General features: G+C 25.5%; 12 protein-coding genes across 12 annotated transcripts in view, besides 32 other annotated features; 8 read left to right on the top strand and 4 right to left on the bottom strand.

Moving 5' to 3' along the window:
• Window positions 1-21: part of a microsatellite that runs on past the window's edge.
• An 88-nt stretch (window positions 22-109) lies between these two features.
• On the top strand, window positions 110-469 carry EDI_025740 (DNA polymerase epsilon subunit C, putative; the record flags this gene model as incomplete). Its single annotated transcript, XM_001735639.1, has 1 exon — window positions 110-469. One exon carries the CDS (start codon window positions 110-112, stop codon window positions 467-469), a length of 360 nt encoding a protein of 119 aa, XP_001735691.1.
• A 13-nt stretch (window positions 470-482) lies between these two features.
• Window positions 483-565: a sequence feature (AT_rich).
• A 33-nt stretch (window positions 566-598) lies between these two features.
• Window positions 599-630: a sequence feature (AT_rich).
• Window positions 631-1,355: 725 nt separating this feature from the next.
• Window positions 1,356-1,468: a sequence feature (AT_rich).
• EDI_025730 (uncharacterized protein) lies at window positions 1,460-2,104 on the bottom strand (the record flags this gene model as incomplete). Its single annotated transcript, XM_001735638.1, has 1 exon — window positions 1,460-2,104. The coding sequence occupies one exon, from the start codon at window positions 2,102-2,104 to the stop codon at window positions 1,460-1,462; it is 645 nt and encodes a 214-aa protein (XP_001735690.1).
• Window positions 2,105-2,359: 255 nt separating this feature from the next.
• EDI_025720 (Exportin-7-B, putative) lies at window positions 2,360-5,547 on the bottom strand (the record flags this gene model as incomplete). Its single annotated transcript, XM_001735637.1, has 2 exons — window positions 2,360-5,347; window positions 5,407-5,547. The coding sequence occupies 2 exons, from the start codon at window positions 5,545-5,547 to the stop codon at window positions 2,360-2,362; spliced, it is 3,129 nt and encodes a 1,042-aa protein (XP_001735689.1).
• Window positions 3,868-3,890: a sequence feature (AT_rich).
• Window positions 5,548-5,572: 25 nt separating the features above from the next.
• Window positions 5,573-5,636: a sequence feature (AT_rich).
• Window positions 5,637-6,712: 1,076 nt separating this feature from the next.
• Window positions 6,713-6,792: a sequence feature (AT_rich).
• Window positions 6,793-6,928: 136 nt separating this feature from the next.
• Window positions 6,929-7,055: a sequence feature (AT_rich).
• A 96-nt stretch (window positions 7,056-7,151) lies between these two features.
• Window positions 7,152-7,351: a sequence feature (AT_rich).
• Window positions 7,352-7,724: 373 nt separating this feature from the next.
• Window positions 7,725-8,732, top strand: EDI_025710 (WD repeat domain phosphoinositide-interacting protein, putative; the record flags this gene model as incomplete). Its single annotated transcript, XM_001735636.1, has 1 exon — window positions 7,725-8,732. The coding sequence occupies one exon, from the start codon at window positions 7,725-7,727 to the stop codon at window positions 8,730-8,732; it is 1,008 nt and encodes a 335-aa protein (XP_001735688.1).
• A 19-nt stretch (window positions 8,733-8,751) lies between these two features.
• Window positions 8,752-8,833: a sequence feature (AT_rich).
• Window positions 8,834-8,844: 11 nt separating this feature from the next.
• EDI_025700 (uncharacterized protein) lies at window positions 8,845-9,990 on the top strand (the record flags this gene model as incomplete). The annotated part of the gene is made up of 4 exons (XM_001735635.1): window positions 8,845-8,882; window positions 8,937-9,072; window positions 9,128-9,703; window positions 9,757-9,990. 4 exons carry the CDS (start codon window positions 8,845-8,847, stop codon window positions 9,988-9,990), a joined length of 984 nt encoding a protein of 327 aa, XP_001735687.1.
• Window positions 9,039-9,146: a microsatellite.
• Window positions 9,709-9,751: a sequence feature (AT_rich).
• Window positions 9,991-10,019: 29 nt separating the features above from the next.
• Window positions 10,020-10,040: a sequence feature (AT_rich).
• Window positions 10,041-10,136: 96 nt separating this feature from the next.
• EDI_025690 (uncharacterized protein) lies at window positions 10,137-12,932 on the top strand (the record flags this gene model as incomplete). The annotated part of the gene is made up of 1 exon (XM_001735634.1): window positions 10,137-12,932. One exon carries the CDS (start codon window positions 10,137-10,139, stop codon window positions 12,930-12,932), a length of 2,796 nt encoding a protein of 931 aa, XP_001735686.1.
• Window positions 10,323-10,352: a sequence feature (AT_rich).
• Window positions 11,090-11,115: a sequence feature (AT_rich).
• Window positions 11,974-12,003: a sequence feature (AT_rich).
• Window positions 12,625-12,662: a sequence feature (AT_rich).
• Window positions 12,924-12,952: a sequence feature (AT_rich).
• A 107-nt stretch (window positions 12,953-13,059) lies between these two features.
• On the top strand, window positions 13,060-16,371 carry EDI_025680 (uncharacterized protein; the record flags this gene model as incomplete). The annotated part of the gene is made up of 1 exon (XM_001735633.1): window positions 13,060-16,371. The coding sequence occupies one exon, from the start codon at window positions 13,060-13,062 to the stop codon at window positions 16,369-16,371; it is 3,312 nt and encodes a 1,103-aa protein (XP_001735685.1).
• Window positions 13,245-13,309: a microsatellite.
• Window positions 16,372-16,375: 4 nt separating the features above from the next.
• Window positions 16,376-16,444: a sequence feature (AT_rich).
• Window positions 16,445-16,475: 31 nt separating this feature from the next.
• EDI_025670 (40S ribosomal protein S18, putative) lies at window positions 16,476-16,999 on the bottom strand (the record flags this gene model as incomplete). Its single annotated transcript, XM_001735632.1, has 2 exons — window positions 16,476-16,940; window positions 16,997-16,999. The coding sequence occupies 2 exons, from the start codon at window positions 16,997-16,999 to the stop codon at window positions 16,476-16,478; spliced, it is 468 nt and encodes a 155-aa protein (XP_001735684.1).
• A 39-nt stretch (window positions 17,000-17,038) lies between these two features.
• Window positions 17,039-17,211: a sequence feature (AT_rich).
• On the bottom strand, window positions 17,207-17,653 carry EDI_025660 (uncharacterized protein; the record flags this gene model as incomplete). The annotated part of the gene is made up of 1 exon (XM_001735631.1): window positions 17,207-17,653. The coding sequence occupies one exon, from the start codon at window positions 17,651-17,653 to the stop codon at window positions 17,207-17,209; it is 447 nt and encodes a 148-aa protein (XP_001735683.1).
• A 58-nt stretch (window positions 17,654-17,711) lies between these two features.
• Window positions 17,712-17,733: a sequence feature (AT_rich).
• Window positions 17,732-18,661, top strand: EDI_025650 (uncharacterized protein; the record flags this gene model as incomplete). The annotated part of the gene is made up of 1 exon (XM_001735630.1): window positions 17,732-18,661. One exon carries the CDS (start codon window positions 17,732-17,734, stop codon window positions 18,659-18,661), a length of 930 nt encoding a protein of 309 aa, XP_001735682.1.
• A 79-nt stretch (window positions 18,662-18,740) lies between these two features.
• Window positions 18,741-18,792: a sequence feature (AT_rich).
• A 323-nt stretch (window positions 18,793-19,115) lies between these two features.
• Window positions 19,116-19,155: a microsatellite.
• A 288-nt stretch (window positions 19,156-19,443) lies between these two features.
• Window positions 19,444-19,488: a sequence feature (AT_rich).
• Window positions 19,489-19,492: 4 nt separating this feature from the next.
• Window positions 19,493-19,549: a microsatellite.
• Window positions 19,550-19,627: 78 nt separating this feature from the next.
• Window positions 19,628-19,696: a sequence feature (AT_rich).
• Window positions 19,697-20,103: 407 nt separating this feature from the next.
• Window positions 20,104-20,137: a sequence feature (AT_rich).
• A 10-nt stretch (window positions 20,138-20,147) lies between these two features.
• Window positions 20,148-20,218: a microsatellite.
• Window positions 20,219-20,410: 192 nt separating this feature from the next.
• Window positions 20,411-20,465: a sequence feature (AT_rich).
• A 126-nt stretch (window positions 20,466-20,591) lies between these two features.
• EDI_025640 (uncharacterized protein) lies at window positions 20,592-21,608 on the top strand (the record flags this gene model as incomplete). Its single annotated transcript, XM_001735629.1, has 1 exon — window positions 20,592-21,608. The coding sequence occupies one exon, from the start codon at window positions 20,592-20,594 to the stop codon at window positions 21,606-21,608; it is 1,017 nt and encodes a 338-aa protein (XP_001735681.1).
• Window positions 20,851-20,892: a sequence feature (AT_rich).
• A 103-nt stretch (window positions 21,609-21,711) lies between the features above and the next one.
• Window positions 21,712-21,892: a microsatellite.
• A 2-nt stretch (window positions 21,893-21,894) lies between these two features.
• Window positions 21,895-23,536, top strand: part of EDI_025530 (guanine nucleotide exchange factor, putative) — a gene marked incomplete at both ends in the record, with an annotated part of 2,990 nt that continues 1,348 nt past the window's right edge. The window contains one exon of the mRNA XM_001735628.1: window positions 21,895-23,515. Coding sequence (XP_001735680.1) covers window positions 21,895-23,515 — 1,621 coding nt within the window. The remainder of the gene's footprint in view (window positions 23,516-23,536) is intronic.

Below are 23,536 nucleotides of genomic sequence, written 5' to 3'. Positions count from 1 at the left end.
AAGTAAAGAAAAAATATAATACAATCAAAACCAATTTAAAGGGAGGACAAGGGCCCTAAAAGAGCACTATTAGATTATTTAAAAAGGATAGAATGAGATTAAATCTTCGATGAAAAGAAATACCGCTACGTTATTACCTGCTGCTCGAGTTAAACGTATTATGCAAGAAGATGAAGACGTTGGAAAAATGTCAGGGAATGTACCGATGGTTATTGCTCGTGCAACTGAACTGTTTTTAGTAGACCTTATTAAAAAAACAAATACTGTTGCAGAAGAAAAGAAGTCGAAAAGTGTTAATTTATCACACTTGCATGAGTGTGTAAAAAATACTCCTGTTTTTGACTTTTTGATAGAGTTGATTGAAGCTAAAATGGCTGAAAATCCACCAGAAGAACGTAAACGTTCAAAAAAAGATTCAGGTGAAGAGGCAATTGCCTCATCAAAAAAACGAAAACTGGAAGAAGATTAATAAGTCTACAAACTAAAATTTAATGTATTTTTCTTCATAATTTTGTTTTATTTTATAGTATATTAATCAAATATATTTTTTAATTTATTTTTAAAAGTTGTTATGATGATTGTTATCTCTGATAACTTCTTTTTTAAATACTTAAAATTAAATAAAAATATGAATAACTCAGCTCTGTGAGTGAAAAACAAAAGTAATACTATTCAAAAAATTATTTAATCCATGGAAAACAATTCATTTATTTTTATTATCATAGAGTAAAATGTGCTAACTTTAATGGATATTAATATTAAACATTATAAAGTTCATGAATATAGAAGAAGTGATAAACAAAATAAAGACATCACTTAGCCAAATAACTTAACCTCATAATTACCAATTAAACACCTCAAAAAAAAGATATTAACAATAAGAGTTTTATATCAATAAGAAGAAAAATTCTTTATTAAATCAAATACTATTCAAAAAATTAAGGTATTAAACAAAAATAGTCATGTTAATTCAAAGAAAGATTAAGTCAAAAAAAAATTATCGGTTTTTGAATATAAAAAGTAAAAAAAGACAAAGATTAAGCAAATGTTATTCATTTGTTGTATGTTGATAGTGATGGAAGTAATTTTAATATACAAATTATTTTCAGTGCATTGAAAGGATTTTTGTTGTATTAAATAACAACCCATCTTTGAAATTCATTTAATAAAGTCTGGGTTATTTTATTTAACAAATAACACAGTACCCAAAACATCTTCAAGATATTATGTAAAATAGATATTAGATAACTCGTTTCACTAAAAAAGTGTTTTAGAAAAATCAACTCATAGTAAGACTAACAAAGTCTATTTCCTTACAGTACAAAGTTATTGTTTTAAAGAATAAATTTTAGCTGTAAATATATTTGTAATAATTTCTTTTATTTTTTTAAATAAACAAAATGACTAAAAAGAATTAATTTATGTAAAGAAACAACAAGATTTATATATTTGTAAATATTTAATATTTGGCAAAAAGAGTTTGGTATTCATCGTTAACACTAATCATATAATTAATGTCATAATCTTTTTCTTCAGGCCGCCCCCGGGTTTCAATATTTCTCTTTTGTTGAAGAGGATCACTACAATATAGAAAGAAAATACAACTTTGCTTTCTTTTCAATGAAATAGAGACTTGACTCTTTACCAATTCAAAAACTCCTTCAATAGAATATTTACAACTATCAACTCTAGTAAAATGGCAATCATCAAATCGAGGAATATTATAAGCATCATATAACTTTTCTACTCGGGCTTTTAAATCCTCAAATTCAAATTCACTTATCTTACCATTTCTATAGGATGCAGCTGCAAAAATATTAATAGAGTCTGCTGGACTTCTCTCCATAATTACATACTTTTTATTTTGTGCTTGCTCCATTTGTTGTTTATAACAATCTATAATACTTAATTGGAATTCATACACTGATCCATTACCTTTGAGTGTGTCTTCTAACTGTTTTTTAGCTTCAACTGGTTTATAGTCAACATATTCTTTTACAAATATACTTTCTCCTTTTGGTAAACTTCTTTTTAATCTTCTAATTAGAGTTGACTTTCCAACTCCAACACCTCCAGTAGCAATAATAAATTGTTGGTATTTCATAATACCGTTATTTGATGTACCTTAATCCTAGATTTTTCTTTAAATACCTCCCTTATTTCTTTTTTTTTTGGGTTATAATTAATAAACCTGAATTTTCCTTTATTTTTTCTTTATTTTTAGAACAAAAACGAGGGCATCATATTTTTTACTTATTTTTTATAACAAAGTAAATGAGAAGATAAGGATAAAAGAAATATCGTTTTGTTTCGTTTGTTAGAAAATGGAATATAAAACAAAATTAAAAATCAAAGAAAATTAGTTAATAGAACTGAGGTTTCCCTTTAAGTCGTTCAAAGCTTTATTCAAAATATCATTGAAGTGAGATTCATTCACCCCGTCTTCAATCAATTTAAATTTTTCTAGTACTAATTGTTTTTGTTGTTCTGTTTTTTGAGAATTAAATAAAGCAGTTTTATATTCAGTAAAGAAGACAGGGAAATGTTTTATAAGTTGAACTAAACAATTTACTCCTCTTAGTTGATTTGATCCTTCTGTAAATAACATTGTTTCCATAGAAGCTTTCATCATTTCTTTGAAATAACTTTGACTCTTTCCAATTTGAGATTCAAATGAAGCAAAGTTTTCTGTTTCTCGTGTTTGAACTGAGTCATAAGTATCAAAGATTTGAGATACAATCTTCATAGATGAACGAATGATGTTTGGGTCAGTAGACTGTAATCCATTAATCAATATCATTAATAGTTTTTGGAATGTGTTAATATCAGAAGAAAAGATAAATCTATATAATACACTAAACATTCCTTGTAGTGTAGTAAAGACTACTACTCTAAATTTTGATTCTTGGAAAATTTTATCTAATGGAATTGCAAATAAAGTTAACATGATACATTGCATTAAAGAAGGTAGAGCAGGGTCATTATAATAAATTAAAACACCATATGGAATAAAATTACCAGTCAAGAAATTATTAAAGATAGTGAATACTCGTGGAATAGAATTATCAAATAACTTTTCTGGTAATAGTGGTAATAATGGTATAATAATCTTAATAGTACTAACTATTGCTCTGAATAATAAAATAGCATTAGGAGATGAGTTAGAGAAATTGATTCGATTATATGTTGAATTAGTAAATTGAACTAAAAATTTGAGAGTATTATATAACAATAATGGGCATTGTCGTGTTGTAACTTGATTAAAGAATAATGATCCATTAGCATCGACTCCAGCGAACAATACATTTTCATAATAATCAAAGAAGAACCATTCAAAGAATTTAATGTATTGAGATGCGGTTGTTGCAACAGTTAATAATCCCTGTAAATCAATTAAAATAGATAATAACATATCAACATTACTTGCTAAATCATTATTAAATGTACCTGATTGAATACTTGTTATAAGGAATTTCAATTTTGTATCAAATGGTCTCATAAACTGCATAAAGTCACAACTCTCATCTTGGAATAATATTTTACCAAGAATACTATAATATTTTCTTCTTAATTTAACAAGTTCTTCATTAGTTGTTGATTGAGATAAGAAATCAAAATATCTATTAGCATGATTTTGCATTAGTTGTTGTGTAAAAGGTAAGGATGCAATAAATTTACTTTGTGAACAAGAAGAAACAAAAAGTAAGAATGTATCTAATGTTTTATCAATAAGTGATGTATTTCTTGGGAATGAAGTTAAATTAAATGAAATCTTTTGCATAATTTTACCAACTATATCTTCAATTTTATCTATTCCTAATACTTCTCTTAAAGGTTGAATTGTATCAGTTCGATACTGTGATGCAGAAATATATAAATTTTTAAAATTACCAAAGAATTTCATATATTCAAATTCTACTTTTACTTCAATTGATTTTTGATTTGTTTTGTCTACATAATTTATGATAGAGTCAGTTAAATTCATACATCTGAAAATTTTACCAACTAATGCAGCTTGAATTTGTTCATTATCATTTCCATTACTATATGTTCTATTTAACATTGCATTCATTACAGTTAATAACCAACACATTTGGGTTTCTAATTTTTTTCTCAATGGAGAATTATAGTCAGTAGCATTAGATATTTGTGATAAAGTATTTACAATAACTTCGATACGTTCTGTTAAAAACCCTGCCATTTCTTTATACTGTGCTTTTGCAAGTGAACTTAATGTTTCCATATAATCTTGTAATTTAAATTCTTCTTCATCGATAACAGTATCATCATCAGAATAATCCATTACTTCAAAAAATTGTAAGAGTGAATTAACTAATGCCTGAGATAAACATAATGCTGTTTGATTTAATAATGTCTCTGTTTGTGTGTCTCCGTTAAGCTGAGTAGAAGTGATGACTTTATTCCAAAAAGAAAGTAAATAAAGAACAGCATTTTTATTATCTGACCAATTATTAAATGTGTTAATAGTAAATTGAGAGAAACAACTAATGTGTTGTGTTGTAATAATCTGATGAATAGGGTGATTAGTTTTTAATCTATCTAAGAATCTACAAAAAACAAATCGAGTCTCTGAATTATCTAGACCATATCCACTTTGTACAATTTTTGATGCACCATCAATTAAACAATGTTGTAGTCCTGATCCATCTGCTTGCCTTGCCCATAACGATTTTCTAATCAAAGAGATATACCCTATAGTATCGAGTATAATTGTAGTTAATGGAGGTTTACAATTGAAATACACATTAAATAATTGTTGAACAAAAGTAATATCTTCAAAAAAGTTCTTCCAGTCATTTGGTATTTGAACAGTATAAATATCTTCTGTTGTTTCATCCATATTAGTTCCAAGGAAATTATATTTAAGACAAGAAAGCATTAATTTCATTGTTGATAACATTAACTGTTCAATATTTGATGGCCTCTTTTGTAATAATAAATTAAATACTTCTAAACTTAATGAAAAAATATCTTTAAGGCAATTGTCTTTATAATTAATAGTAGCTTTACGATTAGTACAATTTTGTGTATTAGACATATTATCAGTTAATTCAACTAATAAAGTAAAGACAAATGGTATTGAGTTTGGATCTTTTAATGTATTATCTTTCAACCCATTAATAAAAGTTTTATTTTGTGGATCATCAAACCATGTAGCTTTAAGAAGGTCAACAAAAGTTTTGATTGCAATATTAATTGTTTGTGAACTTAATGAACCAATTCTTTTTGATAGAAATTCATAAATGAATTGTTTAATTTGAATTTTTTGTTCCATTGTAGTAGAAATTGTGTCAGCCATTTTTTTAAATGATTTCAATGCATGAATCTATTTATGTTACTTTTGTCCTATCACACATTCTTTCTAGATAAAAAAAATTTACAAACTTGTGCATATATATTATTACTTTCAAATAATATTTGTTGAGATTGTGTTGGACTGAAATCTATGATTTGGTTTGTTTGTGCAGAATACATTTGAGTTGCAAGTTGTTCAAGTTGTTGAAGATTCATTGTATTAACACTCATGTCAATCACTTTTCTTTCTTTTGAGTTTTTTTATTTTTAATTATTTTTATTTTTTAAGAAAACTATAATTTATAATTAATTTATTATATCTCCTTTTTTATCTTAAAAACGAATTAAATAACATTATTTTGTTTATGATAAACGTGTGAAGAAAATAAATCATCACGTATATCTTGTTTACTTAGTAATTAATTAGAATATATTGTATTATTGCAATTAATTCCATTACCTAGGTGTAATAGTTTATATCTTAAAATTCAATTTCATTATAAAAACCTTAGTAAATGTTTCAGTGAGACAAAAAAAACTAGGTTATAATCTGATAACAACAAAACCAATAAATGATAAATACTTCTTTTTTCATTTAATCTGACTTATCATGAACTTAACTAAAAGAGAATCCTAATAAGGAACTTTTTAATTGGAACTAGATTAATTGTATGTAATTTTTTGATTTAAATAATTATTTCTTTGAGCTTTTTTACTGGAGATAATATCTATTCATTTTTTTCTTTTATTTGGTAAAAATATAAAATTGGTTTTTGTTATGTGACTATTGTTTTGACTTATGTAGTATTCTTTGGTCTTTTAGTCTTCAAAAACAAAATTGTCAAAGAAAGTAATGACTATTCCAAAAAAAGATTTTTTTTAGGTTTTAGAACTTCTTCTATTCATTATTCTTGAATAGTGTGCAATTTTTAATTGTTGTATTATTCCCTTCATTCCTTTTTGATTACGATTCTATCTTTTTTATTTTTTATGCTAAACATCATTCTTTTATTTTTAACTAAATAGTTAATATAACTGTTATTTTTGTTTTCATTAAAGTTTATACTTTAATTATTGCTAATAAACAATTGTATTTATTAAGTATTGTTTTATTAATTCTTTTTATCAAATGTCATTACTTAGTTTTAATTTCAACTGTTCTATACTAATAAATTCAACATTAACTATTATTTCATTACCTTCATAAAATATTTTTATCAGATTTTCATAGATTATAATAGTTACTTGGTTATTGTTTAATACTTGTTATTCTTTCTTTTTCTCATTCATTTAATAGATGACAATGTACTCGACTGAATTAATCTTGGATATCATTTAGTTTCTTAGACTTATCTTTTTATTCATTTTCTTTCGAGCATTTTCTTTTATAGTCTTCATTTTAAATTATTTTATTTAAATAGAGTTGAATTTGTATTAAAAATTCTAATCTTGAATAATTTTTATTAAAAAATAATTGAATGATTTACCAGTAAATACTTTTTGTTAATTTTCCTCCTATAACACTTCCAAAACATACATAAAAATTATACACACACTCCTTTTTTTATCATAGGAATAACCATGATATTTTATTTATATCTCTATATATCAGTTATATATAATTAGTTAATTCATTTATCTGAATTAATTAATAAATATTGAAATGGTAATAAACATTTAAAAACTAATATTTTTTATTCATTTTATAATCAAGGTTCTTTTATATTTATTAATAAATTCAAACATATGATAAGAAATACATGTTATAGTTTTTAATGACAAGGATTTATTCAGCTCTGACTTATTGAAACATTTTTTTTGTATTTTCCATAATGAAATATTAAAAATTATAATTTTTAGAATATCAATTAGACTTACGAAAAAATATTAAAATCATTTAAATATCTATTTAAGATAAAAATAGAAACATTTAATAAAAAGAAAATGACTTGTTGTTAAAAGAATTTCTTATCAAACAAAATATTTATTTTTATGATAAATTTCTATTTTTATAAATTATTTATAATATTAATTACGTTAATATACAATAAAATCATACATTAATGAAAGAGATTCTGGACATAACTTCTTGAATAAAAAAATCCATGAATTTTATGTATTATTCTATTGTTGAAAAGAAAAATCAAAGCCAAATGAAAGTGTTCATGATTTTGGAATTTATTGCTTTTTTATTAATTTCATAGAATAGTATTTAAACTAAAAGAAAATTAGTTATTTAGTCTGTTGTTTGAAGTAAAAGATATAAAGAGTTGTTCTTTTGAAAAAAGTTAGTACGACAACAGCACGATATGACCAAAAGAAGAAGAAATGTTCTTTTCATATATATTGAAAATAACAGAAATTTAAAAAGAAGTTGGTTTTTCTAAGAAGAACTGAAAATTCTAAAGATGGAAGTACCAAAGATCCTTACTATCTCAATCAACCAAGACTTTTCATGCTTTGCCATTGGAACCACTGTTGGGTTTCGTGTGTTTGGAATAGAAAATGGTAGATTTAGAGAACGGTTTAAACGAACACTAAAAGGAGGAGTTGGAATTATAGAACTTTATCACAAATCAAATATGTTAGCCTTAGTTGGAGGAGGAACAAACCCAGCGTATGAACCCAATAAAGTAATTATTTGGGACGATTACCAAGGTAAGCCATTTGGGATATTAGATTATCCAACAGAAGTAAGGTCAGTTAAATTACAAAAAAACTATTTATTTGTTGTTGTAGACAAGAAAATTTATGTATATAATTTTAAAGATTTAAGACCTTTGTATCAATATGATACTGGAATGAATAATAAAGGGCTAATTGCAGTAAGTAGTAATGATGGCAAAATGATTGCTTTTCCTTCATACCAAGAAGGAAGTATAAAACTAGTTAATTTAGAAACACAAAGTGAAAGAGAAGTACAAGCTCACATTCACATGGTCTCTACAATGGCATTTTCACCAGATTCACGGTCTTTAGTTACTGCAAGTGCACAAGGGACATTATTAAGAGTATGGGATACTAATACACTAAAACAAAAAAATGAATTCAGAAGAGGTCAAAGTCAAGCAGATGTGTATAGTCTTAATTTTTCACCAAACAGTGAACTTATTGTTACAAATTCAAATCGTGGAACAGTTCACATTTATGGTGTTGAAGGAGATTCAGAAAATTATAACAGACCAAGTAAACTTTCATTAATAATGAAAGACACTGGGTTGTATAGTAAATGCGAATGTACAATGGAAAGTGATGTATTTACTCTTGTATTCTTCCATTGTCCACAACTTCAACATATCAGCATTATTGGTATTTCTCAAACAGGTAAATTTATAAAATATCAGTTAACAAAGAAAGAAGACCAACCTACGTTAATATTTGAAGAAAGTTTACCATTAGATCCCATATATAAGTGATTCATTCATTCATTAAGTCTTTTTTAAAACTATTAAAATATAATATTTTTATTATTAAAATATAATTAAAGAATAGATAAAAAAACTTAAAAAGAATTATTGAAAGAATTTAATGTCTAATAACAACTCACGACAAGATGACTTTGATTTGTTTGTTAGGTTTATTTAGCTTTAAACTAAAAAAGAAGAAAATCTAATTACAAGAAAAAAAGAAGAACAAATTGAATCAACACAACAAACAGATTTCAATTCAAGAATGGATTTAATGTCAAAACAACAAAATGAAGACCAACGATTATTTGAACAAAAATTAAAAGAAGCAATTAAAACAATGAATGAAGTTTGATAAATTGAAATTATAAAATAAATAAAATAAAGTTAATAACAAAAAATAGGAAATAGAGTCATATAAAAGTGCTCTTGAAGTTATGAAGAAGACATATGTTCATTTATTGGATGAAACTAGAAATGAAGAAGAAAAAGGGTTTGATGTAGTTATGGGTAAAGAAACAAGAGATCAAAAATTAAAAGAAATTCGAGAAAAGATGATTGAATTAAACACTCTTTATAATGCTAAATCAAAAGACGTTAAAACAGTTATTGAAAATGCAGCTAAAAAATTAAAATTTGAAGAGTTAAAACAAATGAAAATGAGAGTACAAGAAATGATTAGTTCATTAAAAGAATATAAAAGTATTATGGAACAAAATGTAGAAAAAAGTGAAGAAATTGCTAATACACAAAAATCATTAAATCAACAATTAGGATATGTATTAAATAAAAAAAAATTAGTTACCACAACTAAAGAACAATTATCTCAATTCATTAAAAATAAAAGTGCCAATGAAATAGAGCGTTTGTATCAAATTCATTGTGATGAATTTTTCCAATGTGAATTAGAACCAAAAGAATGGTTAAATATTTCTTTAATTATTCTTAGTAATATTGAAACTCAGTGCACAACTCTTAAAGTTTGTTTTTATTTATTATTTATTTTATTAAAAGATTTGATATTAATTCTTAGATTGAAATTGTTATTGACTCTTTGGAAAAATTTGCTGAAGTTCAAGGACCTTCTCAATTGTCAAATGAATCATTATCTATACTCAATACTATTAACTCTCTTCTTAGCCATTTAATTTCTTCTCCATTAGCTATTCAATGCCCAAATTCTATTACAGCGTATCGTATTTCACAAACAATATATGCAGAATATACAACAGCTTCACCAACTGTTCCAACAACTTTCTCTCTTTAAAGTATATTGGATTAAATAACTTCTTTCTCTTTTAAAATTAAATTTTTATTCCACTCTTACTTTATGAATAATGTAGTTTATTCTCCAATAACTTTTTCTTTTAAGAACTAAAAAAAATTGATTGAAAAGTATCTTAAAAAGACTACATGTCACAGTTATCAAATGATAATGGATTTGTTATTTATGTAGATATTATTGAAGCAAAATTAACTGAAGAATGTCATTGTTTTGTTGAATGCAATATTAATAATGAAATATTGAGAACTAAATTATCACAAAAAAGTATTAACCCAACATTCAATTTTCGTGCAGGTCCATTAACTTCATCAAAGAAATTAATTTTTTCTTTATTTAAAATTAAACGATTTGGTAAAAAACCAATAGAAGTTGGATCAATTATTATGAAAACATCTAAACTTGGAATTGATATTCCAATAGATGAATGGATTTCAGTTGTTTCTCCTAAAGGTATTGTTGCTGCTTTACATTTAAGATTAACTAGATCTGAATTGACTAAACCTCCACGGGTTAAAAAAGTTGGTGAACGTTGGGTAATACTACGTGCATTTGATCGTTTTTTTGAAGAATCTCCTATTCCTTTACCTTCAAGAAAAAATTATTTACATATTTCTAAAACTAAACAAAAACCAAAAGTATTGTGTTCTCCAAATGGTATGTTTCTTGGTGTTGCAGCAATAGGACTTTGTGATGTTATGGAAGATTTAAAAATTTATTTTAGAGATGAAGAAACTCCTCAAACTGATCCATTACTCATTCCTTTTTCTGGAGAAATTAAAGAAATGTATCCATCTCAGTATGATAAAATACCGTCTAATATTTGGCTTTTTTGTTTTCCTGATGGACTTAGATTATCAGAATTTCCTATAGAAGCAGAATTAAAACCATTTGTTATGACAGATGCTGATGGAACATGTAGATATGCTATGTTCTTAGTTAGTTATGAAAAGATGAATGAAAGTGAATCAAATGCATTATGTAAACGATTAGATTGTAAAATTAAAGAATTATATTTCCCAAGAGCATTAGCTTTGTTTTGCGAATATCCGTTATTTAATGAAATGAGTGAATGGTTATGGGGAATTTATAATAAAAATTTTTTAAAATGTGGGAAAATAGGTAATAATGCAGTTTTTGATGCATTTGATTCAATTTTTAATAAAACACAACCAATTGCATTAGGAAATTCTCAAGAAGTTCAAATTCATCAAAAGAAAATAACAATAACATTTCCTAAAGTAAATGATTTACCATCGTCACCATTTATTCTTGGAGAATTATTTTCTTATTTTAATAAGACTACAATTATACAAATATTGAATTATATTCTTCTTGGTGAAAGAATTGTTTTTACTTCATCAAATAATTCATTATTAGTAAGAACAATTGAAAATTTTAAATTATTACTATTTCCATTACAATGGGTTTGTGTTTGTGTTCCAATTCTTCCTAGAATATTATTAGAATATTTAACTTCACCATTTCCTTATATTCTTGGACTTCCTAGTTCATATAGAGCGGAAGCAGATACAATTTTTAAAGAAGAAGAATTAATTCTTATTGACATTGACAATAGTGTTATTCATAGTTCTATAAAACATGTTACTCCAGACCTTCCATCTTCAATTACAAATACTCTTTTTGAAGATTTACTTCAAATTACTATTATTGATTTTGATTATTCATCAATGGATCCATGGAATCCACCAACACCATCAAATATATCAATACAATTATGTTTTTTTAAAGCAGTGATTCAATTGTTATTAAATTATAAACAATTTATTGGATATACTTGGATATCAAATGAAAATATTATTATTCATTTTAATGATGATCAATTCATTTTATCACACCCACCAGAACAAATAGATTTCTTAAAATCTCTTACTGAAACGCAGTCTTTTAAATTCTTTTGTGAAAGTTATTCTAAAATTACATGTTCTATTGTTAATGAATGGATGGAAAAAAATATTTATAAAAATAGTATTTTAACTCTTACTAAATTTTATAAAGCAACAGAAGAACATCCTTTAATTTTTAACAAAGTAAAAGACCCATTTAAGTTGAGTGATATCCATATTGATACTTTTGGGTTATTAAATAATGTAAGAAAAAAAGAAGTTAAAAAACCAATTATGTATTCTTATTGTCTTGATTGTTTAAAAGTTCAAATAATAAATAATAAAATAGAACCAATTGTTGGTTCAAAATTTATTGACAAATTAATTAAAATGAATAATAACGGATCTCCAATTCCAGAAATTGGAATGCTTTTTAATGATCTTAGTGATATTAAACAAAGATATAATTTTTTAAATTATCTTCAAACAAAACAACATTGTTTTATTTTAAAAGAATTTGGTCCTGGAAATGTTACAAAAGAATGTGCTTTAATATTAATAGAAATATTTAAAACAATTGGTAAGTTTTGTGTATCACAACATGACAGAGTATGTGCAGTACTAATGCTTCAAATATCACTAGAATTATGTAGAATAGAAAATATTGTTCAAGAACCATTATGTATTGCATTAAATGGAATGCCATTATGGGAAGATTCTATGATTTGGATACAATTATATTATCAAAAAATAAATGAATCTAAAGCCAAAGTATTAAATATTAAAATTGAAGAATTAAAAAATAAAATTCCATTATTATCTTTTGAAGAAAGAAAAAAACTTGTTGAGAAAGAAAATCAAGAAGCTATTGGTATTATTCATGAAATAGCAAAAACAATGAAAGATATGAATATGTCAAATGATTTTATTAATACATTTGTTGCAAGAATAAGTACAATGTTACCATTTTCTGACACTAAAAGAGATGATTTAAAATGTATTATAAATGTTATAACAAGAATCTCAATAATTCCAGAAACATTTGAATCAGATAATATTTATGACTCTATCTATTTTTAAATAAAATGAAATATTAAATTCCACGAAATTATAAAAAGCAAAATAAAAATTTAGGGTTTCGTTTATATGACAAAAATTTTTTTTGGGATTCTAAAGATCTATTATTAGTTAGTCTTAATTTCATTACATGAAAAGAATTAATTCATTGATAAGTGATAAAAAGATGGTTCCATTTGGTGGTGATGCATACGAATATATCAAACTCACTAAAACTAAAACCCCTGAAAAAGGTGAAAAGAAAACAACTGCTCTAGAGAGTAATCAAATCAATACTATCTCAATTGGTAGTGAAGAAGAAGTCAAACCTAAATTAACAAGAAGTAAAGAAAAAAAAATGAAAGAAGAAAAAGAGTTAAAAAAATATAAAGAACAAACAAGTTCAAATAAACTTCAAATTCGACAAGTAATTACTAAATATATTCCTGGATCAAGAATGGTTCATTTAAGTAAAACCTTCAAATATTTTGTTCCATCTACAGAGTTATTCTTTGAAAATTATCCAATTGATAAAAACATGTATTTGGTTCGTTGGGATAATTACTCATTATTAGAAGCAACATGGATCTTAGAGTCAGAAGTTAATGAAAAAATTGATAAAAATGGATTGGTCAAAAGGTTTGAAGAGTGTTGGACTTTAGACAAATCATGTGTCTACAATGATTGTTTATATCCACGCCAACAACTTCATTTATATCCTTTTTTAGAAAAAATTGTTCCAGCTAAGTTATTAGTTCCAACAAAAATTTTAATGGAATTACCACACACAGAAAATGCTGGAGAAAAGACAACTATGTATCGTGTAAAATGGCCAGGGACATTTGAGTTATTTATTAGTGAGGAACCAGATACTTTTTTTACAAATGAAAGAACAAAACAATTATTAGATCGATGGAAATTTAAACCAAAAGAATTTCCCCTTCAATTGACACCATCACAATCAGACTGTTTATTGGCAATAAAAAGAAATGTTTCACAACGTTATGAGACATTGATATATGGAGGATATGGTAAAAGAACAACTGTTTTATGTTATTTATTGTTTAGATTAAGAACATTAAATTATCCTAAACCACAACTAATTGTGTGTGATGAAACTTCTTTACCTTATTATTATAACCAATTACCATTTCTTTTTCCTGGAGTTCCAATTACTTATATCGTTAATCCTTCTAACGATTCTCAAATAGAAACTCTTTTTAATTTAGAATTATATGATGATGATGAAAATGTAAAACCACAACTTGTTCTATTCTGTTGTAAAACTTTTTCATTTAAAAGATTTGTAAAATTTGATTGTGTATTGGTCGATGTTCAAAAAGAAGAAAATATCAATACAAAATTAATTCGAACAGGAATTTGTGATCATTTAATTGCTGTTGTACGTGAGGGTTGTGATATGAAACAACTTATTACATTCTTAAAAGGAAGGTCTAATAGAAAATTAATCGAGGTTGAAATGAAAAAAGAAAATAAACCCCAGCTGAGTAGATTGTTTTTAATGTTAAAACAACATACAAAACAATCATCAATTTATCAACAAACAGTCTCTGATTTAAAGAGAACAAAAAGTGTAAATGCTTTAAATGAAGATCTAAGTAGAGTAATGCTCTTTCCTAATATCAGTACTTTTGGAATTCAAATAAAAGGAATTAAGATGACAACTGCAGAAAAAATTGTTCGTGGATTAGTTGAATTAAATAAAAAAGTTGTTGTAGTTTCAACAATTCCACAAATGAATGAGGCACTATCACAAACTTTTAAATGTAAGGTTATCAGATGGGATAACTTAATTTCTACTAATAAAGATATAAGTTTAGCATTCAAAGAAACATTAACAAAAGACGAAAATAAATTAGCAAGAAATGTTGTTTGTTTAGACCCAAATTCATATGAGGAGGGTGTTGAACTTTCAATTGCAGATTATCTTTTAATGCTTGATGATGACTATACTATATCTAAAATTGATGAACTATGTCAAACACGAAGAATAGGAACAGTAAAAGACTTAAAAGTTATTTACATTGTAATAGAAAATAGTTATGATGAAACAAAGGCACTTTCTGTAATAACTAATAAAAACACAACCCCACCAAGTAGAAGTAATGGACTATCTCAATCTCTTAATAACATAACAAAATTCTCTGAATATGGAAAATGTTTAGAAGAAATAATACAAGCTAAAGAAGGGATTACTGTTCTGAGATTTAGGACTGAAGAAGAAATTAATACTTTTAATAAAACAAAAGAAGAAGAACCTCAGAAAAAACAAAAAGAAGAAACAAAGAAGAAAACAGAACCTGACAATGAAATTAAAAAAAGGAGTCAATCATCTGTTGAAAAGAGGCCATTGAAAATCCTTATGACTAAAGAAGGTATAAAAAATATTGGAAATGATTATTTAGAAGTTGTTGATGAACACAATAATGAAAATAGTATTAATAGTAATGATCAAAGTCCTAGTGAATCAGGTGAAGAAGAATCGGTTGAAATTATTGAAACAACAAAAGTTAAATCTACTCATAAAGAAGAAGAGGATAAAAGAAAAAGAAGTAAAATTGATGAACATACCAAACCAGATGAGTATCAACCTATTGAAGAAAGTGGTGAAGAAAGTATATGTAAAGTTATTAATAAAGAAACTCAAAAAGTCTTAGAAAAACTTGAAGGTATTATTTCAAATGAACAAGTTAGTAGTGAAGAGTGTCAAAAAGTAAGCCAATTGATTATATCGTTACTTAAAAGATTTGGCAAACATTATGAAGATTGGCCAAAAGGAGTATTTCAAATATTTAGCACAAAAACACAACGACTTTTATCATCAGTTATGAACGATTTGAACAAAATAAAAATGAGCGAGGAAATTGAAGACAGCCATGAAAATTATCAAAAAGTAAAACAAGCTATTGAATCGATTAAAAAAGTAGAATTAAGTCTAGGTAATGTTCAGCCTTGTGAATGGGGAATTCCCTGTGACTTGTTGTTATTAAAAGAAGTAAAAAAATATGGGTTAGAATCCCCAAAGTTATGGCTTCAGAATGATATATTAAATTTCATGATACATAAACTTGGAATATTAGATAAACAACAACAAATTAACTTCGTTCTTGAACGAGCTAAAATACTAATTAATTCATTAAAAACTCAGTCATCAAATGAATCGAAAGAAGTTGATGAATACCATAGCAAAAGAGGAGTATCTGAAATGATGTTAAGTGAAATATCTGAAATTAAACCAATCTTAGCACCAATAAAAAATAAATGTAATAATTATTCAGTACATGACAGCGATAATAAAATTACTCAAAATGATAGTTCAGAAACATCAAAAAAACCAAAAAAAACATTAACACAAAGTAATAGTGAAAATAGTTCAGAGTTATTAGAACAACCATCATATCTCTTAAAAAAGAAATTAAGCAAAATAGAAGAGGATAAATAAGAACTTATTATATTATTAATTAAACTAAATCTAATTATTTTTCTCTAGGTTTAAATATTTTTAAATTAAAAATGAACAAAAAGAGATTAAATTAACCACTTTTATTAAGCTCCTTTAGTTCTGGAAACACCAACAGTTCTTCCTCTTCTTCCAGTAGTCTTAGTGTGTTGACCTCTTACTCTTAATCCCCAATAATGTCTAAGACCTCTGTGAGCTCTCATTTTCTTAAGAGCTTCAATATCTTCTCTAAGTCTAGTTTCAACAGCATTAGCAATAAGTTGAGAATCTTTACCGTCTTTATTATCTTTTTGTCTATTCAAGAACCAAACTGGGATTTTATAGTTAAGTGGGTTGTTAAGAATATCAACAATCTTTTCAATTTCAGCTGGAGTCATAAGACCAGCTCTCTTGTTAACATCAATACCAGCTCTTTTACAAACGAGATAAGCATATCTTCTTCCACATCCCTTAATTCCTGTGAGGGCATATGGAACTTTTCTACGACCATCAAGATTAGTATTGCAAACACGAAGCATGTGTTGGAATTCAGACTCTGAAGTAACAGTGGCCTATGAAATGAGTAATTGAAATAGTTTTATTATCATTAAATTCATTTGAAACAAACCATTTGAGCTTTCCTCTATTATTTTTAGTTCAAAGGGTTCTGTTTTTTTATTTTTTAATTATTTTTTTAAGGTTTTCATTTTTTTATAAAAATCTAGTTTATTTTTTAGTTTTTTTATTATTAAATATAATTTTTCAAAATATATAATAAATTATAGTTTTAGTATAATAAAATAGATTGAAAAAAATTATTCTATATGATATTATTGTTTTAATGCTTTGTATGGTATTGATCAGTATATGACCTATGTCTGCTATCACTTCTCTCTCTTTTTTTAATACCTTGATGGTATTGTTTATTTCTCTCTCGATGTTCTTTTTTAGTTTTGAGATTCTTTTCTCTTTTGTCAGCTTCTTGCTTTTCTTTATTTTCGTTATACTCTTTCATTTCTTTTTCATGTTGTTTTATTCGCTCTTTATATGTTCTACACTCTCTAACAGGACTTATTTCTCTTTTTCTCCATCGAGATTGATATTCTGTTTCATTTCCAGCAATAGTTCGATCTTTTGTTCCATGCATAGAAATATCATTAATGTCTTCATTATCTGAATCAATAACATCCTTAAGAACATCAGAAGGGGCTGTGATTGTTGAGAGTTTTCTGTTGTGATAAAAATTATCGCTTTCACTTAAAGACAAAGATTCAGAGTCACTCATTTGATAACTATTAATTTTTAGTTTTTATCTAATAAAAAAGTGAACTTAAAGTTCAACCAAAAATTAAATTTATTTTAAATGAATAATCCAACACATCCTTCTTTAGATTTAAATGAAGATAAACGACCTTTCAAGAAGCCTGTTTCTAATCCTTGTTATAAATATACATTAACATTGATAAAAGATATAGAAATATTTGTTGATATGTATAAACAATATGAAGTTCAAAAATTTCCGCGTATGTCACATGTCACACCATTTAGACAAGTTCCAGACTATGAATTACCAGTAGAAAAACGAAAGAAATATTATATTCTCAAGAATGATCCTAATAACTCTGGTGCCCAGTTCGGAGAGGAAGATGTTGTTAAAACTCTCCGATACGGAAAAAGTCTTCTTAGACCAGCTGACCTTTCTTCTGCATCAAAAACTGATGGGGTTGAAACAATGCTAGGACAAGACAAGGTTTTACAAAAAAGAGAACGAGAATTCCTTCTTCACTCTTTTGTATCAAAAGACTCTGTTCCAATCATTTATTTTCAAGAGAATTCATGGATCATTAGGCCATGTCATGGATTTGAAGAGATATACACTTGTCTAAATAATATGATGTTAGAACAAAAAGTTATTGGTATAGCAAGGCTTGTATTAGTTAAAGGTTATTGTGCCAGAAATTTACTCGTTATTCCAACGGTTGATGGATTAATTGCAAGAGAAATCCCTTGGGGAAGTACTTTTGTTGCTGATGGGTTATCTGTAGAATCTCAAAGCTCAACAGATCAACAAGAGTGGATGAGTCGTTGGTTGAATGAATTACCTAGAAGAGAAGATGGATTTAAAAATAATCCTTTATTAGATCGACTATGGAACAATGTATTTTCCAGACAGAATAATGGAGAATGGAAAGGGTTATTACCAATAGAAGAACAACCAACACTCAGTGATGAATTAAAAAAATCTGCACAGGAGTTATTTAACTGGAATATAGGTCTTTGGTATGATGATTGAGGTAATTATTTTTTAAATTGTGTCATTGTTTTTAATTTATCCTTTGGTTTGTTGCTTACACAGACTCATAGGTAAGTAGTTATATTAAATTATCATAATTAAAAGTAAATAAATCATTTACTTATAATAATCTTTATCTATCTAAACTTTTTTAGTTATTCATTTAATTTGTATTAAATTGTTGAGAGAATATTCTCAAAAGATGACAGGTTGTTTAAGTAAAACATAACAATTCGGAAAGTGCTTATTTGTTTATAAAAAAAGTTAAATCATTAATGGTGTTTTAATAAAGCATTTTGTTAACACTCTCATTTTTATATTCTTTCATCATCATCTATTTCTAAGTTTTTATATACCTTTTCTTTTTGAGTCATAATTAGTTTATTTGGTTTTTCTTTTCTAGTAGTTATTAGTTACTTATTCTTTGTTTAAATATCTTTTTCTCTTGTTATTTTTATTTTATTAATTAATTAATATACATTAATTAATCAATTTTTATCAGTCCTGCTATTTTTATTTAGATTGGAATCAATGAAAGAAGAACTAGAATTAATTGAGTCACCTAAATAACTTTTATACTGTTTATAGTCCAGTTGTTAAAATATTTTTTATTTCTTCATAACTTGTTATTCTTTTTTTTGAATTTGTTTAAGGAAAGTGTTATGATTATGTTTCAATAATATATTTGATGATTTTATTTCTCTCAGAATATCATAATTTATCAATACATTACATTTATAAATGAATAATATTCACAACAATGAATATATTTTGTGAAATGGTATTAAATAAAATCATTCATACATTATTAATAAATAAATTAATTTGACTATGATAATAATCTAATAACAATAATAATAATGAATAACATCGAATAACATATTAATATTTTATTATTTATCATATTTATATATCATAATATCACGATTAATTAATATATCTTAATTCATCTTATTTAACCACTTGATTTAATATTATTTAATTAATTCAAAAATAAAATCTGAATGAATAATATTAATTTAATTATGAAATTATCTCATCAATTATTTCAAAATATAAATCATTGTGATTATGAAATAGATCAAATACATTTGAATATCATTGAATTGGTTATGTACGATTTATTTGATACATTATCAAATTATCTGTTACATGTTATTACAATGGCTATTGAACAAGAATAAAACAAAGAGAATCAATAACTAATTATATGAAGAATATCATGAAAACAATAGATTTAAATACTATTTCTGTATTAATTAAATCACATTTAAACAGTTTGATATCATCACAATTTATAACAAGAAAGGTATGATAGTAATTGTTGAATAAGAATATGCAACAAGAATAATCATGAAGATAAAGAATATTAACATCTTATATTTTCATCAATTAAAACAACATGAACACAAATGATTTATTTTACATTCATGAAATAGAACAAATAAAATTGTATTTAATTAATAAATAATTTATGATGCATATCATCAAATAAACATAAAACTAACTTAAAAAGAATAAAAGAATAAGAACTAAAAAAAATTAAATGAATATAAATACTTCTTTTTATTTAATTGAAAAAATAAAGTAAAGTAATATTAAGGAATAATAAAGAAAAGAATGAAAACTACAATTTATATCCTTTTAAAATTAATTCTAAGACACTACTATATCTTCACTATTAATATTCATCATATTAGCACTGACCACCTCTACTACTATATTGTTTGTATTGAAAAAGAACTTTCCTATTTTTATTCTTTAAATTACTTATAAAAAATAAAAATTATAAAGTTTTATTTTTGGAAGAATTTTCAAATCCGAAAAAAGAAGTGCCATTGAACAAATAACATATTTTCTTCATCTTGTTCAAAAAAGAGGGAGTTACAGTATTTTTCCTATTAAAAAACTCTTTATTGAGAATTTCAAGATGTCACTTACAAATAAGTTACTTAATGATTTATTACACGAGGAAAAAACAAAAGAAAGTTTTGTAGTTTGGATTGAAAAATTAACAATGAATGATGAAGGTGAGAATATTTGTATTGTTGGTTATAAAGAAGAAAGATATGAAGCTAAAATTGAAATGGAAGTTCAGTTGCACGGGTTTATTTCTTTTTTTCGATATGACTGCCAAGAAAATAAGATATCACAATTTAACACATCCGACTTACAGACATACGTCCAACAATTTAATGAAAATAATAAAACTATAAAATGTTTTATTTTATCTATTGGTTCAACAAATAAAATAAATCCTAAGGATCCAATAGAGATTGAGATTTTAGAGAAATCACCATCACCTTGTTCAAAGATTCTTTTGTTTAATCACTCAATCAAACCTATAACAGAAAAATGGTTTAAAGTTACAAATTTAAAAAGAATTGAACTATTAAAATATCAAGACACTCAAAACACTCAATTTATTGAAATTGAAAACCCATTTCTTCTACTTAAACCTGAATTGAAATATGACTCATTTGAGAGTTTTCATGAAGAAATTGAAAAGATTAAACAAGGTGATTCTTCTTTACTTAAAGAAAACAAAGAAATTATTAGACAAATTGTATTTCGTATTCTAAAGATTCCACTAATAGAAGAAAGAACAGGGACGTACGTTGGATGTACTAAATGTCATAGAAAGGTAATTGGAACAAAGTGCTCATGTTCAGAAGCACCAACTGCACGATATTTTAAAATAACTATGACTATATGTAATATTAATAATGAAAATGATTATGTGAACATTGTTTGTTTTGATACGACTATGAAATCGTTACTTGATATAACGGCTGAAGAATTTTTACAAGAGTCTGTAACAAATAATCAAAAACTACAGTCTTTTGTTACACACTGTTTTAAAGCAAAATTTAAAATCACAAAAAGTCGAGATAATAGGTTTGTCAATGTAAACCCTGATGGTCCATTTATACCATGGACCTATTAGAATTCTTTGGGGGATATAAAAAATAAGAGATTGATATGATTTTTTTCTATCTTTTTTCTTTTTGAAACTAATCTGGACACATTTTTTTGTTTTCTCTTTTTTTATAAAAATAAGATAGAATAAAATGTATTAAATAAAAGAAAAAGAAAACTAAAAGGGAAAAATAGATAAACAATAAAAATCTTTTAAAAATATACAATTTAAAAAAAAAACAAAAAAATAAACGAATTAATAGTAAATCTAAGAAATGAAACTTAATATTATAATATCAATCTAAACAATAAGAATGAGTGGATGCCCACATAAATATAAAGTTAATACTGAATGCCCACGATGTAAACAAAGTATTTGTGCTGAATGTTTTTCATCGAGTGTTAAAGAACATTCGGAGTGCCCTGTTTGTAAAAGTCCATTAACAGTAGCATTTTTGGTTGATTTATGTCATAAAGAAGCAATCCCAAATTTTAAATCTGTTCAAAATTTTTTAGTTGGAAGTTCTATTTCAAATAGAAAACGATGCTCTGTAAGTCTTAGTGCTGATGTTTCAAAACTTTCAGGGACAATGGGTTCTAGTATTGCACGCTCAACATTTTCAGGTATGAGTGATACTACACTTTTTATTGATGAAAGTACATACCAAGCAGATGACAATAGTAATATATTTGAACAACCAGATTCACCAGAATTTATTACATTTACAAAAGAAAAAGGATGGGATTTTCCTATTATTCAAACAGCTACATTACCAAAAATGATTCAAGTAATAACATCAAAAGATTTTCAAGACCCTTATTTTGCTGAATGTCTTGTTTTTGGTTACCCAACTGTAATGACTAAAGAAGAACTTATTGGATTATTAGTAAAACGATTTAATCCACAAAGACCAGAAGGAATGAATTGGGATGAATTTGTTAGTTCTAAATTATCACCTATTAGAATGAAAGTTATGGGATTTATTAGGTCATGGGTTAATTGGAGATTTAGTGATTTTGATGATATTGATATGAGAACAACTTTAGAATTACTTATTAGAATGTATGAAACATTTAAACCAAAAATGGCAAAATTTATGAAAGATTTTATTGACAAACAAGAAAAAAAGACACAAACACATATTAGAGAATTTACAGTAGGAACTGAAGCAAAATATATGAAAGATTTTATAGAAGAACAACCAATATTTTCATTTTCTATTAAAGATATTGCACAACAAATAACTTTAATGCAATTTGATAAATTTAGAAGAATAACAGTTGATGAATTATTAAGTCAAATGTGGACAAAAAAAGATAATAAAACACTTACTCCAAATATTGTTGCAATGATGCAATTAACTAATAAAATATCATATGTTGTTCAAAATATTATTCTTTCATTAGTAAAATTAAAACATCGAATATTTGCTATTGAATTTTTTATTAAAGTTGCAGAATACTTAAAGAAATTAAATAATTTTGATGGATTTAAAGCAATACTTGCAGCATTAGACTCATCACCAATTTATCGATTAAAAGATACTAAAGATGGATTAAGTGAAGAGTCAATTAAATTACTTACTGAATTTCAATCATTAGTTAATTATGAATCAAATTTTAAAAAATTAAGAGAAATTACTGCATTATGTGAACCACCATGTATTCCGTTTTTAGGTTCTACATTAGGAGATTTAGTTTTTACTAAAGAAAATGAAAAAAGTGAAAATGGTCAATTAAAATTAGTTAACTTCTTCCGTGTTAGAACTTATGGTTCAATGTTAAGAGAAATTGTAATGAAACAAGAAACTTCATTTCCTTTCTATTATTGTAAAAATCTAAAAGAGTTTATTGAACAATTCGAATATGAAGAAAATGAAGATAAATTGTTTGAAAAAAGTGTTAGCCTTGAACCAACAAGAAATAAAGAAATAAGTAAAGAAGATAAAAAGAAAA

Source organism: Entamoeba dispar, genomic scaffold (genome assembly GCF_000209125.1).
Source record: "Entamoeba dispar SAW760 scf_1105229459309 genomic scaffold, whole genome shotgun sequence".
In the NCBI taxonomy this organism is placed as follows: Eukaryota; Evosea; order Mastigamoebida; family Endamoebidae; genus Entamoeba; species Entamoeba dispar.
Note: the sequence above shows the minus strand (reverse complement) of the source record. Positions and strands in the feature narration are given on the sequence as shown.